This window comes from Cuculus canorus, chromosome Z, assembly GCF_017976375.1.
Source record: "Cuculus canorus isolate bCucCan1 chromosome Z, bCucCan1.pri, whole genome shotgun sequence".
In the NCBI taxonomy this organism is placed as follows: Eukaryota; Metazoa; Chordata; class Aves; order Cuculiformes; family Cuculidae; genus Cuculus; species Cuculus canorus.
In genome coordinates, this window is record NC_071441.1 from 18,048,005 (window position 1) to 18,060,500 (window position 12,496).

At 37.8% G+C, this 12,496-nt stretch overlaps 1 protein-coding gene across 4 annotated transcripts in view; it reads left to right on the plus strand.

Moving 5' to 3' along the window:
• Positions 1 to 12,496, plus strand: part of IQGAP2 (IQ motif containing GTPase activating protein 2) — a 130,972-nt gene that overhangs the window by 112,405 nt on the left and 6,071 nt on the right. For all 4 annotated transcript variants that reach the window (XM_054053820.1, XM_054053823.1, XM_054053821.1 and 1 more), the window contains 6 exons: positions 208 to 292; positions 1,889 to 2,121; positions 4,246 to 4,378; positions 6,988 to 7,090; positions 7,965 to 8,106; positions 11,855 to 11,942. In XM_054053820.1, the coding sequence (XP_053909795.1) occupies positions 208 to 292; positions 1,889 to 2,121; positions 4,246 to 4,378; positions 6,988 to 7,090; positions 7,965 to 8,106; positions 11,855 to 11,942 (784 nt within the window). The remainder of the gene's footprint in view (positions 1 to 207; positions 293 to 1,888; positions 2,122 to 4,245; positions 4,379 to 6,987; positions 7,091 to 7,964; positions 8,107 to 11,854; positions 11,943 to 12,496) is intronic.

Here is a 12,496-nt window from a genome sequence, read left to right on the forward strand (position 1 = left end):
CCCAGTAGAGGGAGTGGTTTCTCCACTTCCACTGTGCTCTAGCAGCCTTGTGAATGTCTTCTTGTACTCGGAAACTTTTTGTGTTTTCCATTACGGTCTCATTTCAAGTGACTGGGGAAAAAGCAAAAAATTTGACTGACCAGATTGTCTGTTTCATTTCATCTAATTTTTTCCAATATTTTTCCTTTTCATCTGTTCTATGTGTAGTTATGGAATGAGATATATCGCCAAAGTTCTGAAGAGCTCGCTCCATGAGAAATTCCCAGATGCAACAGAAGATGAACTATTAAAGGTAGACTTCTGAGGGCGAACTGCCAGCAGCTTGTTCTTTTATTGTCAAAGAGGATTTTTATTGACTCTAAGGAACTGAGAACACAAGCATTTATGGAAACTATTTGGCACTACTTGGGTTGCAAAGGGGTGATGGAAGGGGGAGGAGAAGGGAGCTATGCCACAACTTAACTATCTTAATCTAGGTGCTCAACAAGTCTTACAGGGGACAGTGCTTATCCTGTTTTGGATAGTAACTGTTCTTAGAAGGTTAGAGTTTATCTGAATCATCTTGGGTTTTGGTTTTGTATTATGACCCTTATCACCAGCAATCATTTCATGGAAAACACTGTGGTCTTCTCCCAACCACCCCCACCTTGAAGTTGTTAACAGTAAAAACGTATTTAAAAATTTGCATTAATAATGTAATTTAAATACAGTGTGGGAGGGCTCTAAAAATTAATTGCAAGTAGATAATTACCTTACACTTATTCAAGATGCTTTTAAAAGTTGTAGGAATTACATTTTTACAGACTGAAAAATAAAGCATGAGTGATAAGCATGGGACTGGCACACTAGCCATTGCTAACCTACCACAGCCATTGTGCCTCTTCTAGAGTGCTTAAGGAAATTGCTCTGAGAGACTTCCAGCCAGCTGGGAGACTGACAGCTCTCTCAAATTAGAACTATTTGCACTTCAATAAAGATGCTTTCATTAGTTTTTAATTAAATTACTCTAAAGTTACAAGTTATTCATTTCAATAGGACTTCCCTATTATTCTTCAAAAATATATTGTTTAGTGGTTAAAAAAATTATAAATTTATATCCTGGTGCCTAAAGGATTTCAGTAACCTCAGCTGAAAAAGTAATTCCACTTTTGTTTTTAAACAATGCATTGGAAATCCTTGCAAGTAGTATTTATGAAGTACCTTTGTCATTCCAGTAATAGATTAAGGTATTGTTCAACTTATGAAAAGCAGCAAATACAGCGTAAGGCACCCAACTGAAAGCCTTTTAAATGTGTAAGCTGGGAGTTCTGCAGGTGACTACATATAACCTGAGGCAAGCCGCAGAAAGAGAAGTCTTGCCTGTTTGAGATCAGGAGTTATCTGAAGTTACCATCTGCACAATATAAGCTACTATAGCATTATTATAGAAAGTGCAGTTTGAAAAATATCTGTTCCCTAGCCTTCTAGGGCTGCATGCAGTCCTCAGGAGAAACAATGGGTCCCTTGTCAATGAATGCGTTCAATTCTGGCAGATATCTGTATCACTTCAGAGAATGAGCCTCTGGAGCTGAACCTCGCAAAATCTAGAAGAAAAAAGTTTTATGTCGTTTTGTGTTCAACACAATGCCTTGCAGTAGCTGTTGTAAAGCTAGCACCAAGCTGAAATGTGGTTGTAAAAGTCCATAGCTGATATTCATGAAGGTGTTTTAAGAGGCACAACTTATTAAAGATCATAGGCTTTTTAAGTTAGCCACACAGGTAATGCGTATCTTAAGGGTTCTTCTAGCACTCTTTCCTATGGTCCAATTCAGAAGTAGAAATTGTTGATAGTGTTTGTAAAGTTTAATTACTGTGTGCAAAGGGAAGATCTCTTAATGTTTTCTTTTAGATTGTTGGCAACCTCCTGTACTATCGCTACATGAACCCTGCTATTGTCGCTCCTGATGGTTTTGATATAATTGATATGACAGCTGGGGGTCAAATACACTCTGACCAGAGGAGGAACCTAGGTTGCGTGGCAAAAGTCCTTCAGCATGCTGCTTCTAACAAACTCTTCGAAGGAGAAAGTGAACATCTATCATCTATGAACACTTACCTTTCACAGACATACCAGAAGTTCAGGTATGCAAAGCCATCACAAATTACTCAGTGAGACCTCTCTCAGATAAGTGAGGCAGGTAGGCACCTTGTTTATAGGAATTTCCTGCTCAAAGGTAAAAAATATTGAAGCATCAGCCATACAGAAATTCTCACTGCTGAGGAAGCCAAAGTAGGAGTAACAGTATTTCTGCTTGAGCATTACTTTGACAACTGATTGTCTCTGCTGGGCTTGATTGAAGTAAGGTTTCCTTACTGCAAACAGAGATTGTGAGAGCAGTGTGTGATTCATTATCCATTATTCTTTGGGTCGGGAGGACAGCTAAATGTTTTGACTTACTGGTCAGGAAAAGGGTGTGGGTTTTGTTCTTATTCTTTTGTCTTTGCTGAGAGTTTCCATGCATTTTATTCTTTTATCCTGCCCAGTGATAGAAAATTACATATTTTGCTGCACTCCAGGACACAAGATCTTTGGGATTATTGCCCACCTTTTGGGGCGACTGTTATTAACTTAAAGTGTTGTCTTGCAACAAACTCACTTTCAGAACTTCCATCTTCAGTGTCTGCCCTTCATGAAAGTGAATGCACTGTTCATATAATGGCTTTCCTTGAAATTAGCCACGAACGCAAAGATACTTTAACTTAGTCATTCTGTTCAATGACATATTTAAGAGTATGGCATAAACGGGAAGAAACAATAGGGTAGAAAGTGTTAAAGCAAGAATACTAATGAAATAGAGCCCCTGCTCTAGTTGGCCCTTTGTTCAAAACAAAAGGAAGAACCCTTTTCCTAGTTAAGCTAACTTTATACAAAACTGAGTATCTGGTTGACTGTGCTCTGTACTCTAACTAAACCCTCCTTCAACATCAGTGGTGGCTGCTTTCAGCTGTCTGTTCCCCTTTAACTCACCCAGAAAGTTCAATTGCAATATTAGCTGTTAAAAGCTACAAGCCCTGCCTGAATCTTTTACCACACACTTATGAACTTATGCAAGAATTTGTCCAAATCCTTATTAAAGCTTTAAGATCATGTGCCTCCACGACCTCCTCCCGTAGCAATATTCAGAATTTTGCTACCTGTTTGTTAAAACAGTGTTTCCTTTCATTTATTTGAAATTCATATTTTCCTGCTGGTTTAATTACGTGCCCCCTTGACCCTTTATCATGGGATTTGGTTAATAAATTCTGCACCTTTTCTCATGCAGCACCACTTTGATTTTGTAACGTATGATCATCTCCTTCAGGTTTTTCTCTCCAAATTGAGGAATCCCAGTCCTTTTTTTTTGTTTCTAATACCATCTTTAAAGGTCCTTTGAGCCTGAAATGTGCATTCTCCTCATCAGCACAAGGATAGCACAGTGAAAAGGCATGTTGGCTGTTGCAGCATCACTGGCAGGTCTTATCTAAAAACCTGTTTCTCACAGCTGCTCCAATTCATGTTCTCTCACTTTGGAAAACAAAGTGATCCTCTGACAGGAGGACCTTGCTGTTTCATGGCTGTCTTTGCACATCCCTGGAGCTGTCAGTAGCATAGATTGTCATGTTGGGAAGCATGTCTCAGCTCTCCATGTATGTGTTAGTCATGGTGAAATAACGCTTCAACCATACCTTGCTTTTTTCCTTCTCAAGATTCTTGTACTTATAAACTATGCCACATTTTCTGTCATTCCAAGTTCAGTTTCTGACTAACAGTAATTTTGAACATTTGTAGGCCAAGTAGTAATTTTGTGTAGCTATTCCAAATAATTTCTCCTCAGCACACTTCATACCACAAAGTGCCTTCATAAAATCTGAGAATCTTTCTGTGGAAATCCTTTCTTAATTTCTAGAGTATTAAATACAGACTTCTCTTAAGTGTTTAAATTTTACCAAGTTATCACTACTGGTTGAATAAGGGGAAAAACTACCTTTAAAGGAGTCTTCCACCAACTGTCCAGAAAAGATGGAATGCTTCTTCATTTTTATTGATATATAAATGGGCTGCTTCCAAAATGTTCCTTCAAACACTAAGTGTAGATTGCAGATCATAAGCGAAGTATAATGCATGTCAAAGTCTTAATAGTCTTCATTATGGGGTTATTTTTATACAAGCTAACTGAAGTCAGTTTATAGGAAACGATTATTGAAGTCTTTCTCATATTCTTTTAGGAATTTTTTTCAAGCAGCGTGTGATGTTCCTGAACCAGAGGAGAAATTCAATATTGATGAATACTCTGATATGGTGACCCTGAGCAAACCTGTCATATATATCTCCATTGAAGAAATTATTAATACTCATTCAGTAAGTCAATGAAAATACACTAGTCAACAGACTATACTTTATCTTCCCATATACTATACTTAGTGTTCATTCGTCCATTTGAAAAAATTCTGCAGTTTCTTTGAAATGGTCTGGAATTGAGTATTGGGTTGTGTTTTCCCTGAAGACTGCTTCTGTGTAAAAGCATCATCTTGAGTAACAAGTATAACACTTTCTGATGGGAGAGAAGAACATTTTGTTACAACGTAGTGTGACATACCTTTATTTATACTTTTCTGTCTTGTCTAAGAAAGTGACACCAATTTGAAGAAAGTCCTTTGGGAATAGAATATACTCAGTAGTGGATTTCGTGTCTCTGACATTGTCACATGTTTTGCTGGAAGCAGATGTGAATGTCTGATTTAGAAGGGCCAAAGCTGGGGCATCCTGCCAGTTTTTTTGTTGTGGGTAAAGAGCAGATTAACTGCAGTCTGTGGTGTGACTCATTAGGTTGTAAGTTAAATGTCTATCACATGGCCCTAAAACTAGGTTATTGCTCTCTGTTTTCTGACTTGCAAAATTGTCCCCTGCTCCCAAAAAAGCCTCAAAAAAAACCCACAGCTCACACTGCTTCTACATCCTCCCCCCGAAAAAAACCCACAAAGTACATGCCACAGATATTGTTAGATATACTTTAGAGAAGATAGAACACTCAACTCCCAGTACACTGCATGACAAGTTAACTTTATTCAAGTGAAAACTAATAGTCTAGTCTGCTTAAAAACACATTAACTGGATTGTCTTTGTGCTGCTTTTCTTTTAATTTTTTCAAAGCACAGATCTATGCCTGCATGTTTATGATTAATGGATACATTTAAACACTAGTCTTGCTCAAATATTCATTTTAGTGGCTCTGTGGCATGCCTAGTGTTTTGCTTGATTCTAATGTGGCAGTTTATTGCTATGCAATTCTACATTAGCTGATAAAATACCAAATATGAAGTAATTTAGTGAAAGTAAAATGCCAAACAAAGGAAGTCAAGGAAATGGTCTTTCTTGATAGTGTGACTATGAGCACTTGCCTCCCTAGAGGAGGAAACAAGCAATTACGTTTCAAGACCGTACACTTTCTGTGGGGAGTATATTTACCGGGTAATTCTCCTTTGTCCCATGCAACTTTCACAAAACCTCCTCAGAGAGCCTGAGCCTTCATCTGAATAGTTTTCTCCTACTGCATCTTATCTGCAAATGTAAATAGGAAGTGTAAACTTTCTGTTGTGGTCATACAGCTAAAAAAAAAATGTAGTTTGCATAGCAGGGGATGCATAAACATTTTATTGTCACTTGTAGCTCAGCTTTAGAAAAAGTTTTCAGATCTACCCTCTGTCATGATCTCACATGGCACTTGCATAAGCTTAATTTGTATTGCAACCAGGATCTGTTGCATTCACCATCTTTTGCTTTTTAGTGCTTTGCCTTGTATCTCTTTCCTTTGGCCCAAAGAATTTGTTCTCTGAATGTCTTGTTTTTTCATTCTGTGCTTGTATAGCAACAAGCGTGGTAGAGTTTTAATCAGTACTCACAGTGTTTCACTGCAATTCTCACAGTATCGTAGATAATTCATAGTGTGGAGTGCTGCTGCATGTAAGAGAAACTTGTTTAAAATGAGTTAATGGTTATGGGGTTATAAGGCTCACTTCTGTCTTCTAAGTATATCTGAAATGCCTTTTTTTTTGGACGTAGGCTTTTTAGTTGTCTGTAAGTTTCTAGTAACGAGTAACTTTTGACTGATTATGACTTGCAGTGTTTAAAATACTTAGAATCCTGGAGATATTCCCTAGTATGCATGCCTTTCTATAGCTAAACTTCCATGGAGCTTGGTAACATTCTTTCAGTCATCCAAGTAAGGAATATTCTTCTATGGTGAATGGACTGTTGAATCTAGAGGTTACTAATGCTGTTGACTTTATGCAACTCAGCATGAAGTTACTTTTCTCAGTAACAGCAAGAGCCTGTTCTCAAGAACATGTTACTGCCATGTTCATGTGCTTTATTAACTTGGCTTACCAGTATTTTTGTGGCTTTAAGCTTTAAGAATATGCCCGGGTGCAACAGAATTTATTGTAAATACGTTCACAAGTCTCTTTCAACTTCTATTAGAGATTGTGCAGCAGGTACAGCATTGATGGTTTCTCACTTAAAAAATAGTCTGAAAGTCATCACTGATGCTATTGTAAGCTACTGGAATGGATATACAGAAAACTGGTGCCTTTCTATGGATCATCAATCTCATCTTCATTCCTTTCTATGCTTAGTTCAGGGTGCAGCACTGAAATGCTCTGCTTGGGATTATTGCCCTTCACTCTGTGATATTTTGTTACTTCTAAAGGCAAATCTTAAACTTCTGTTCAGCTGTGATGTTCAGCCCTCTGGTGATGATTGCCAGAGAGGCATGGCATGCTGCCTTCCAACAAGAGTGATTCTGAACTTGTAGTCCAGAACTGAGCATGATTTTCCCTCCTTGAGTCTTCTGTAATCCTGATCGCGCCAGGTCTGTGTTATTCAGCATTTAGTTTCCACACTTATTATAACTATAAAGACACCAGGAATGGTTTTTTTTTTGATGATGACTTCATTACATTTGTTCATAGCTACTATTAGAACACCAAGATGCCATTGCCACTGAACCAAATGACCTGCTGAATGAATTGCTGGAAGGGCTGGGACCTGTTCCTGATGTTGAGTCTTTCCTTGGTATGCTGTTCTTAGTTTTTATGGTTAATCTCTCTCCACTGGCAGAATTAAGTTTGGGCTTGACATAAGTACTCTCTTGTCTCTCATAGTGACAGCTTTTCCATTTAATATAGAAGTTGTTTCTGAGCACTTTTTGTAACATTGCTCTTTATATTTGAACTTTCTTCTAACTGCAATATTCACTCTGAACATTAGTGATGTGATTAGAAATCCAAACATTAATAATGTTTTGAGCAGAACGATCCAGATAGAAAACAAGAGATTTTTGATAATCTTTTTTTAAGATTTGCTAATGTTGGCTATAAACTTACAAAAAGCGTGCGGAGAATTCTTAAGAATAATTTTCTATTCTGATATATAATTATCCAAATAAAAATGAAGTTTTAAAACTTATACAAATCTATTAGGAAGTTACAAGGAATAAATGTGACTGGTATTAATTGTAGCCTTAATTGTAGTAAGATGTGGACTGTTTAGAAACTGGTTAGGATGTCATGGATAATACCAGTTTCCAAGTGAACAGCCTGTGAACACAGATGCTATGCGGATTTTTCACCATCACTGCATGTTAGGACAGAGGATATTAAACAGCATATTCTTTGAAGAAGCATGTGAGATTCTTGCATATCAGTAGCTTGAAAAGCAAGAATTGGTGACATTTCCAAAATATTCTAACTGGTCTTATAAATGGCTAGCTTATGGTTTTGATTGTTCAATGCCCAAAAAAAGAATGCTTCTAAACGGTAGGAGGGAGTATGTTATGTAATAAACTTCATATTTCTGATGATATTCAGTGATTTATTTATGTTCTTGTTCACTTAATGCATTGAAACACATAAAGTGGTAAACTTGAGTTAACGATGTTTCCTTACAGGGGAAGGAGCTGTTGATCCCAATGACCCCAACAAGGGAAACGCAGTGAATCAGCTTGCAAAAACAGAGATTTCACTGTCTCTAACAAGTAAATATGAGTTACGAGAAGGTGAAGATCAGGATCTCAAAAGCCTGATGATTAAGTAAGTTTTGCTCAAAAAACTATATTCTGGCAATGCTGAATATAGTGGGTTTTAATTTTTTTTAAAGTTTCTTCCACTCTGCTGCCCTGTTGTGAACTGCATTTTTGAGGCATTTTGTGCACTTAGTTTTCAAAAGCCAGTTTGTGTTTCAGTCCTGCTCAAACTTCTGACAAAGTCAGAGAAACTTGTCAGTTCTTCCAGAAGGTTAACAGAAAAATGAAGATACTTCCACTTGTGTTTTGACTGCTGGATGAGGGAAAGGCTGTTGACGTAGTCTTCTTGGACTTCAGTAAAGCCTTTGACACAGTTTCTCACAGCATTCTGCTTAGGAAACTGCCAGCCTCTGGCCTGGACAGGCGCACACTCTCCTGGGTTGAAAACTGGTTGGATGGCAGGGCCCAGAGAGTGGTGGTAAATGGAGTCAACTCCAGCTGGAGGCCAGTTACAAGTGGGGTTCCCCACGGCTCAGTACTGGGTCCAGCTCTGTTCAATGTCTTTATCAATGACCTGGATGAAGGCATTGAGTGCACCCTCAGCAAGTTTGCAGATGACACTAAGCTGGGTGGAAGCGTGGATCTGCCCAGGGAGGTGGTTGAGTCACCTTCCCTGGAAGTGTTTAAGGGACGGGTGGATGAGATGCTGAGGGGCATGATTTAGGGATCATTAGGAATGGTTGGACTCGATGACCCAGAGGTCCTTCCTAACCTAGTGATTCTATGATCCTATGACTTTTACTGGGTCATTATCTAATCTAGTAAGTGCTTTTCCAGGAAATTGTAAAAATATTCTGCTTTGAAATTCCATAGCTTTGGGAAAGCACAGATGAAAAGCTGCCCAACCTTGTAAGGGACAGACAGTATCACACTGTCCTCTCCTCCCCCTCAAAAGAAAACACTTCCCTGATGTACTGCCATCAAGTGTTTGAACGGGGTCCAACTGTCACTTCAACAGGAGTAATGCACGCTTTTCTCCAGGCAAAGTAAATTGTTTACTCCAAGTGTATTAAGAAATGGCTACTGGGATACACCATACAGGCTACTTTACAGTTGGAAGTATTTTTATAAATGCAGTTAGTATCAAATTAAGCACTTTTCTTTTGAAGTTATTTCAAGATATCCAGAATAAGTATTGGCTTACTTAAGATCCTAGCAACTCCTGAACAAAGGGGAGAATGGAATGCTGTTTTCCTCTATTACTATGCTTATTTTAACCTTAAGTGTGAAGGTTAGAAGTTCACTTTATAGGGAAGTAAAGCATAAGCATTTTACACTTTTGTAAGCACTAGGAATGCAAGATACACACTGTGATTCAACACTAATCTGTTAGAAATCTTTTTCTAAATCAAAAAAACAGTAAACTGAATATATGAAGTCTTACTTCTGAAGGAAGTTCCTAGCTATGATGCCTGTTGTGCAATTTTTAAAAAAGCCATAAAAGCCTGTTTAAAATCTGAAACTTTATATGCAAGAAAATTTACTATTTATCCTATAACAAATATAATTTGAGATCTAAAGCAAAGGGACCACAATGACAAAGTCAAATCAAAACTGTTAGTCACATGGTATTCCAGAGACTAATACTCTAGAGCTGTTCCCAGCCTGGTTTCATAATAAGGATACTTCTGCCACTATTCCTTATAAAAAAAAAAATTGTCCTTCCTGTCCTTTTCCCTCTGCGTGGGAATAAAATGTTACACCTCAATGGAATCCCTAAAAATATGTAAAATCAAGGGCAGAGAAAATGTCTGTAATCCTCTACACTGCGTGGAAACATGCTGAAACAGTACTATGAGGTTTAACAAAAGAATTTAACTTCTCTCTTCCATAGGAACTTTGAAATAATATTTCTTATATTTTAGGAAATAATCTGACAGAAGGATAATTAGCAACTTGTGTTAAATTGCAGCAATATGAAAAGTTAGAACACTTACTGCTACCTTTTACACAAGAGATGTGTAAATACAGATGCTTCACTTTCCTACCTCAGCTGCTGAGAAGTCTTTCGCTGCAGCTGTGAAAGCTTAGGCACCTGGCCAAAATTCGGTGAATGAGCAGTGACCCGAATATTCCTTGTTTCTCTACAAGTGACATGCCTCTTCTGTAGAAATACCAATATATTTGCTTTTTAAATGGTTTTGTTAAGGCTTCTGTGAAGAATCCTAAGATTTGCTGGCATACCTTTCTACAGTACTCTGTGGTTTGAGTGTATAGGTGCTGCATGGCAAGTGGCAAGTGAAGGGGGAGACGCAAGCTGGTGGAAAACAGAGCCAAGTAGGCTTTGTATGTAAGGAAAAGAATTTGAAGGGAGAGAAAGTGGAGATAAGCCTGACACCTTATCAGCCATATCGGCACCAGTTTTTAAGGCAGTGTGTAAAGAGATAACACTGTACTGTGTATGTGTGGTACAGTGTGTACTTAGGTGGTGACCACTGAAGACTGACAAAGGTTGTGTCAGACAGAGGAAGTCAGCCATGCGTTGATGCGGCCCAAGTGAAGCAACTTTAGGAAACATTTCTGGGTTTCTTTTGGGTTTGTTTTTTTTTTTTTTTTTTTTTTTTGTGGGGGTGGGGAAGTTTAGTTGATTTCTTGGTTGATTTGTTTGGGTTTTTTGCCTCCCCCTCCGCTGGCAAACTGGAGGGGATTCAGAGTTTGCAAAGGCAAAATACATTTAACAGCAGTCCTTCAGAAGCTGTTGAATATGTTAGAACAGTAGCTCTGAATAAGCAAACCATTTTCCAGGAGGTTTAGCAGATTGCCTGTCATGAAAGATGCAGCTCTTTAGGTCTGGCTGTGCTGTCAGTCATTCCAATTTTCCTGCCCATCCATGAAAGCTTGAATCATACCCAATTACTCAGTGCTTTTGGACAACATTGTCTGCATATGAGTAAATATTTTGTCCCATTTTTATGAGAACTTCTAGTCCTGAAAACACCAACAAAACCCACAACTTTATATAGGTAAACTATCATATTAAACTGAGTCATGAGGTTTTATCACAGAAGGATTGATCATGTTTAGGTATTTTCTTGGAAATTTAAGCTGCATCTTCAAGTTTCTGTTATTTTTTACGAATACTGACATACTTCATTTGTAAACATGTCCTCTAAATTAACAGAATTCTGTAGCAGGATATTCTTGGAAGCAAGATGGATGAAAAGGCAGCCCAAATTAGATAAATTCTTACCAAAAAAAGAACTGGTTTACATATCGGGGTGTAGCAGCTATGCTTTTTTACCAAGGAAATGCCCCTTGTCCCTTGCTGCTAGAGAAATATCTGTCGTTAAGTGGAGTGCATAAATGCACTGCATCAGATGTAAAATTCCTTCAGCAGTTCAGAGTGCACTTCCACTTTATTCAGTAAATATGACTTTTAATGGAACCGTGTATAGCTTAGTCTTTGTGACGATTACGTTCCTATTTGCTGATTTCTCATGATCATAATTAAAATCGGCATGTTACTTCTTGATTGTATTTTTGTTATGTTAACAGTAACTTTTCACTGTCATAGTTGGTTAACTGCTTTGTAAAATAAAAGGGGGGGAAGTATGCATGTATTTCTCTATTCAGACGTGTAGAAGCCAGATGGGCTGTATTATTAATAGAAGCTCTGAAACATAAAAAGCTAGGAAACATAAACGTTACCAAGTATCCATAATAAAAGAGGAGCTTTCTAGTTCTACTGTTGAACTGAAATGCACAAGTTATCCAGTGACAACTGTATTGTAATATCCGTATATCCTTTTTAAAAGGACCAAAAGACTTATTGTGGACATGATACGATCACAGCCAGGGGAAACGCTATCAGAAATGTTAGAAACACCAGCCACTGCACAACAGGTAAGTGCTATACTGTGCCAGAATAGGGAAGAAAGTACACATTTTATTATAGCTATTTGAAAGCCTTAACAGATCTCTGACAGTTTTCTCCACTGCTTTGTATCGATGAAATCATTGTTGCTGGTTTTAGACTATTCAGATCAAAAATCTTCTAAATGTGAGACTTGAAAACTTTCTTTTACAGACAGTAGAGTCGGTAACAGCTTCAGAAAAAAAATTAAGTCTCGCTCTCAACTAGCACAACCAGAATTTTTTCTTTATATTCTTTTGTAAAGAGGTTCTTTTCTCTCTGTTATATTACAATTAAATAGCCTGAAATTAATCCTTCCATGAAATTTTTTCCTTGTTAATTTCAGTATCTTAACTCAAGTTCTCTGATATCTAGTTTATTTGCTTAAGCAATACAAGCAAACATCTGCCTGGGGATCTACTGCTGTCTTCGGTATGGGAATTGAGTGGGACGAACTCCCAGCTGAAGACTTCCCTGTAGATATTGACACACAAAGCCATTTCATTAATGCGCATGTTTTAGCTTACCCCTGTGTGTAAGGGAC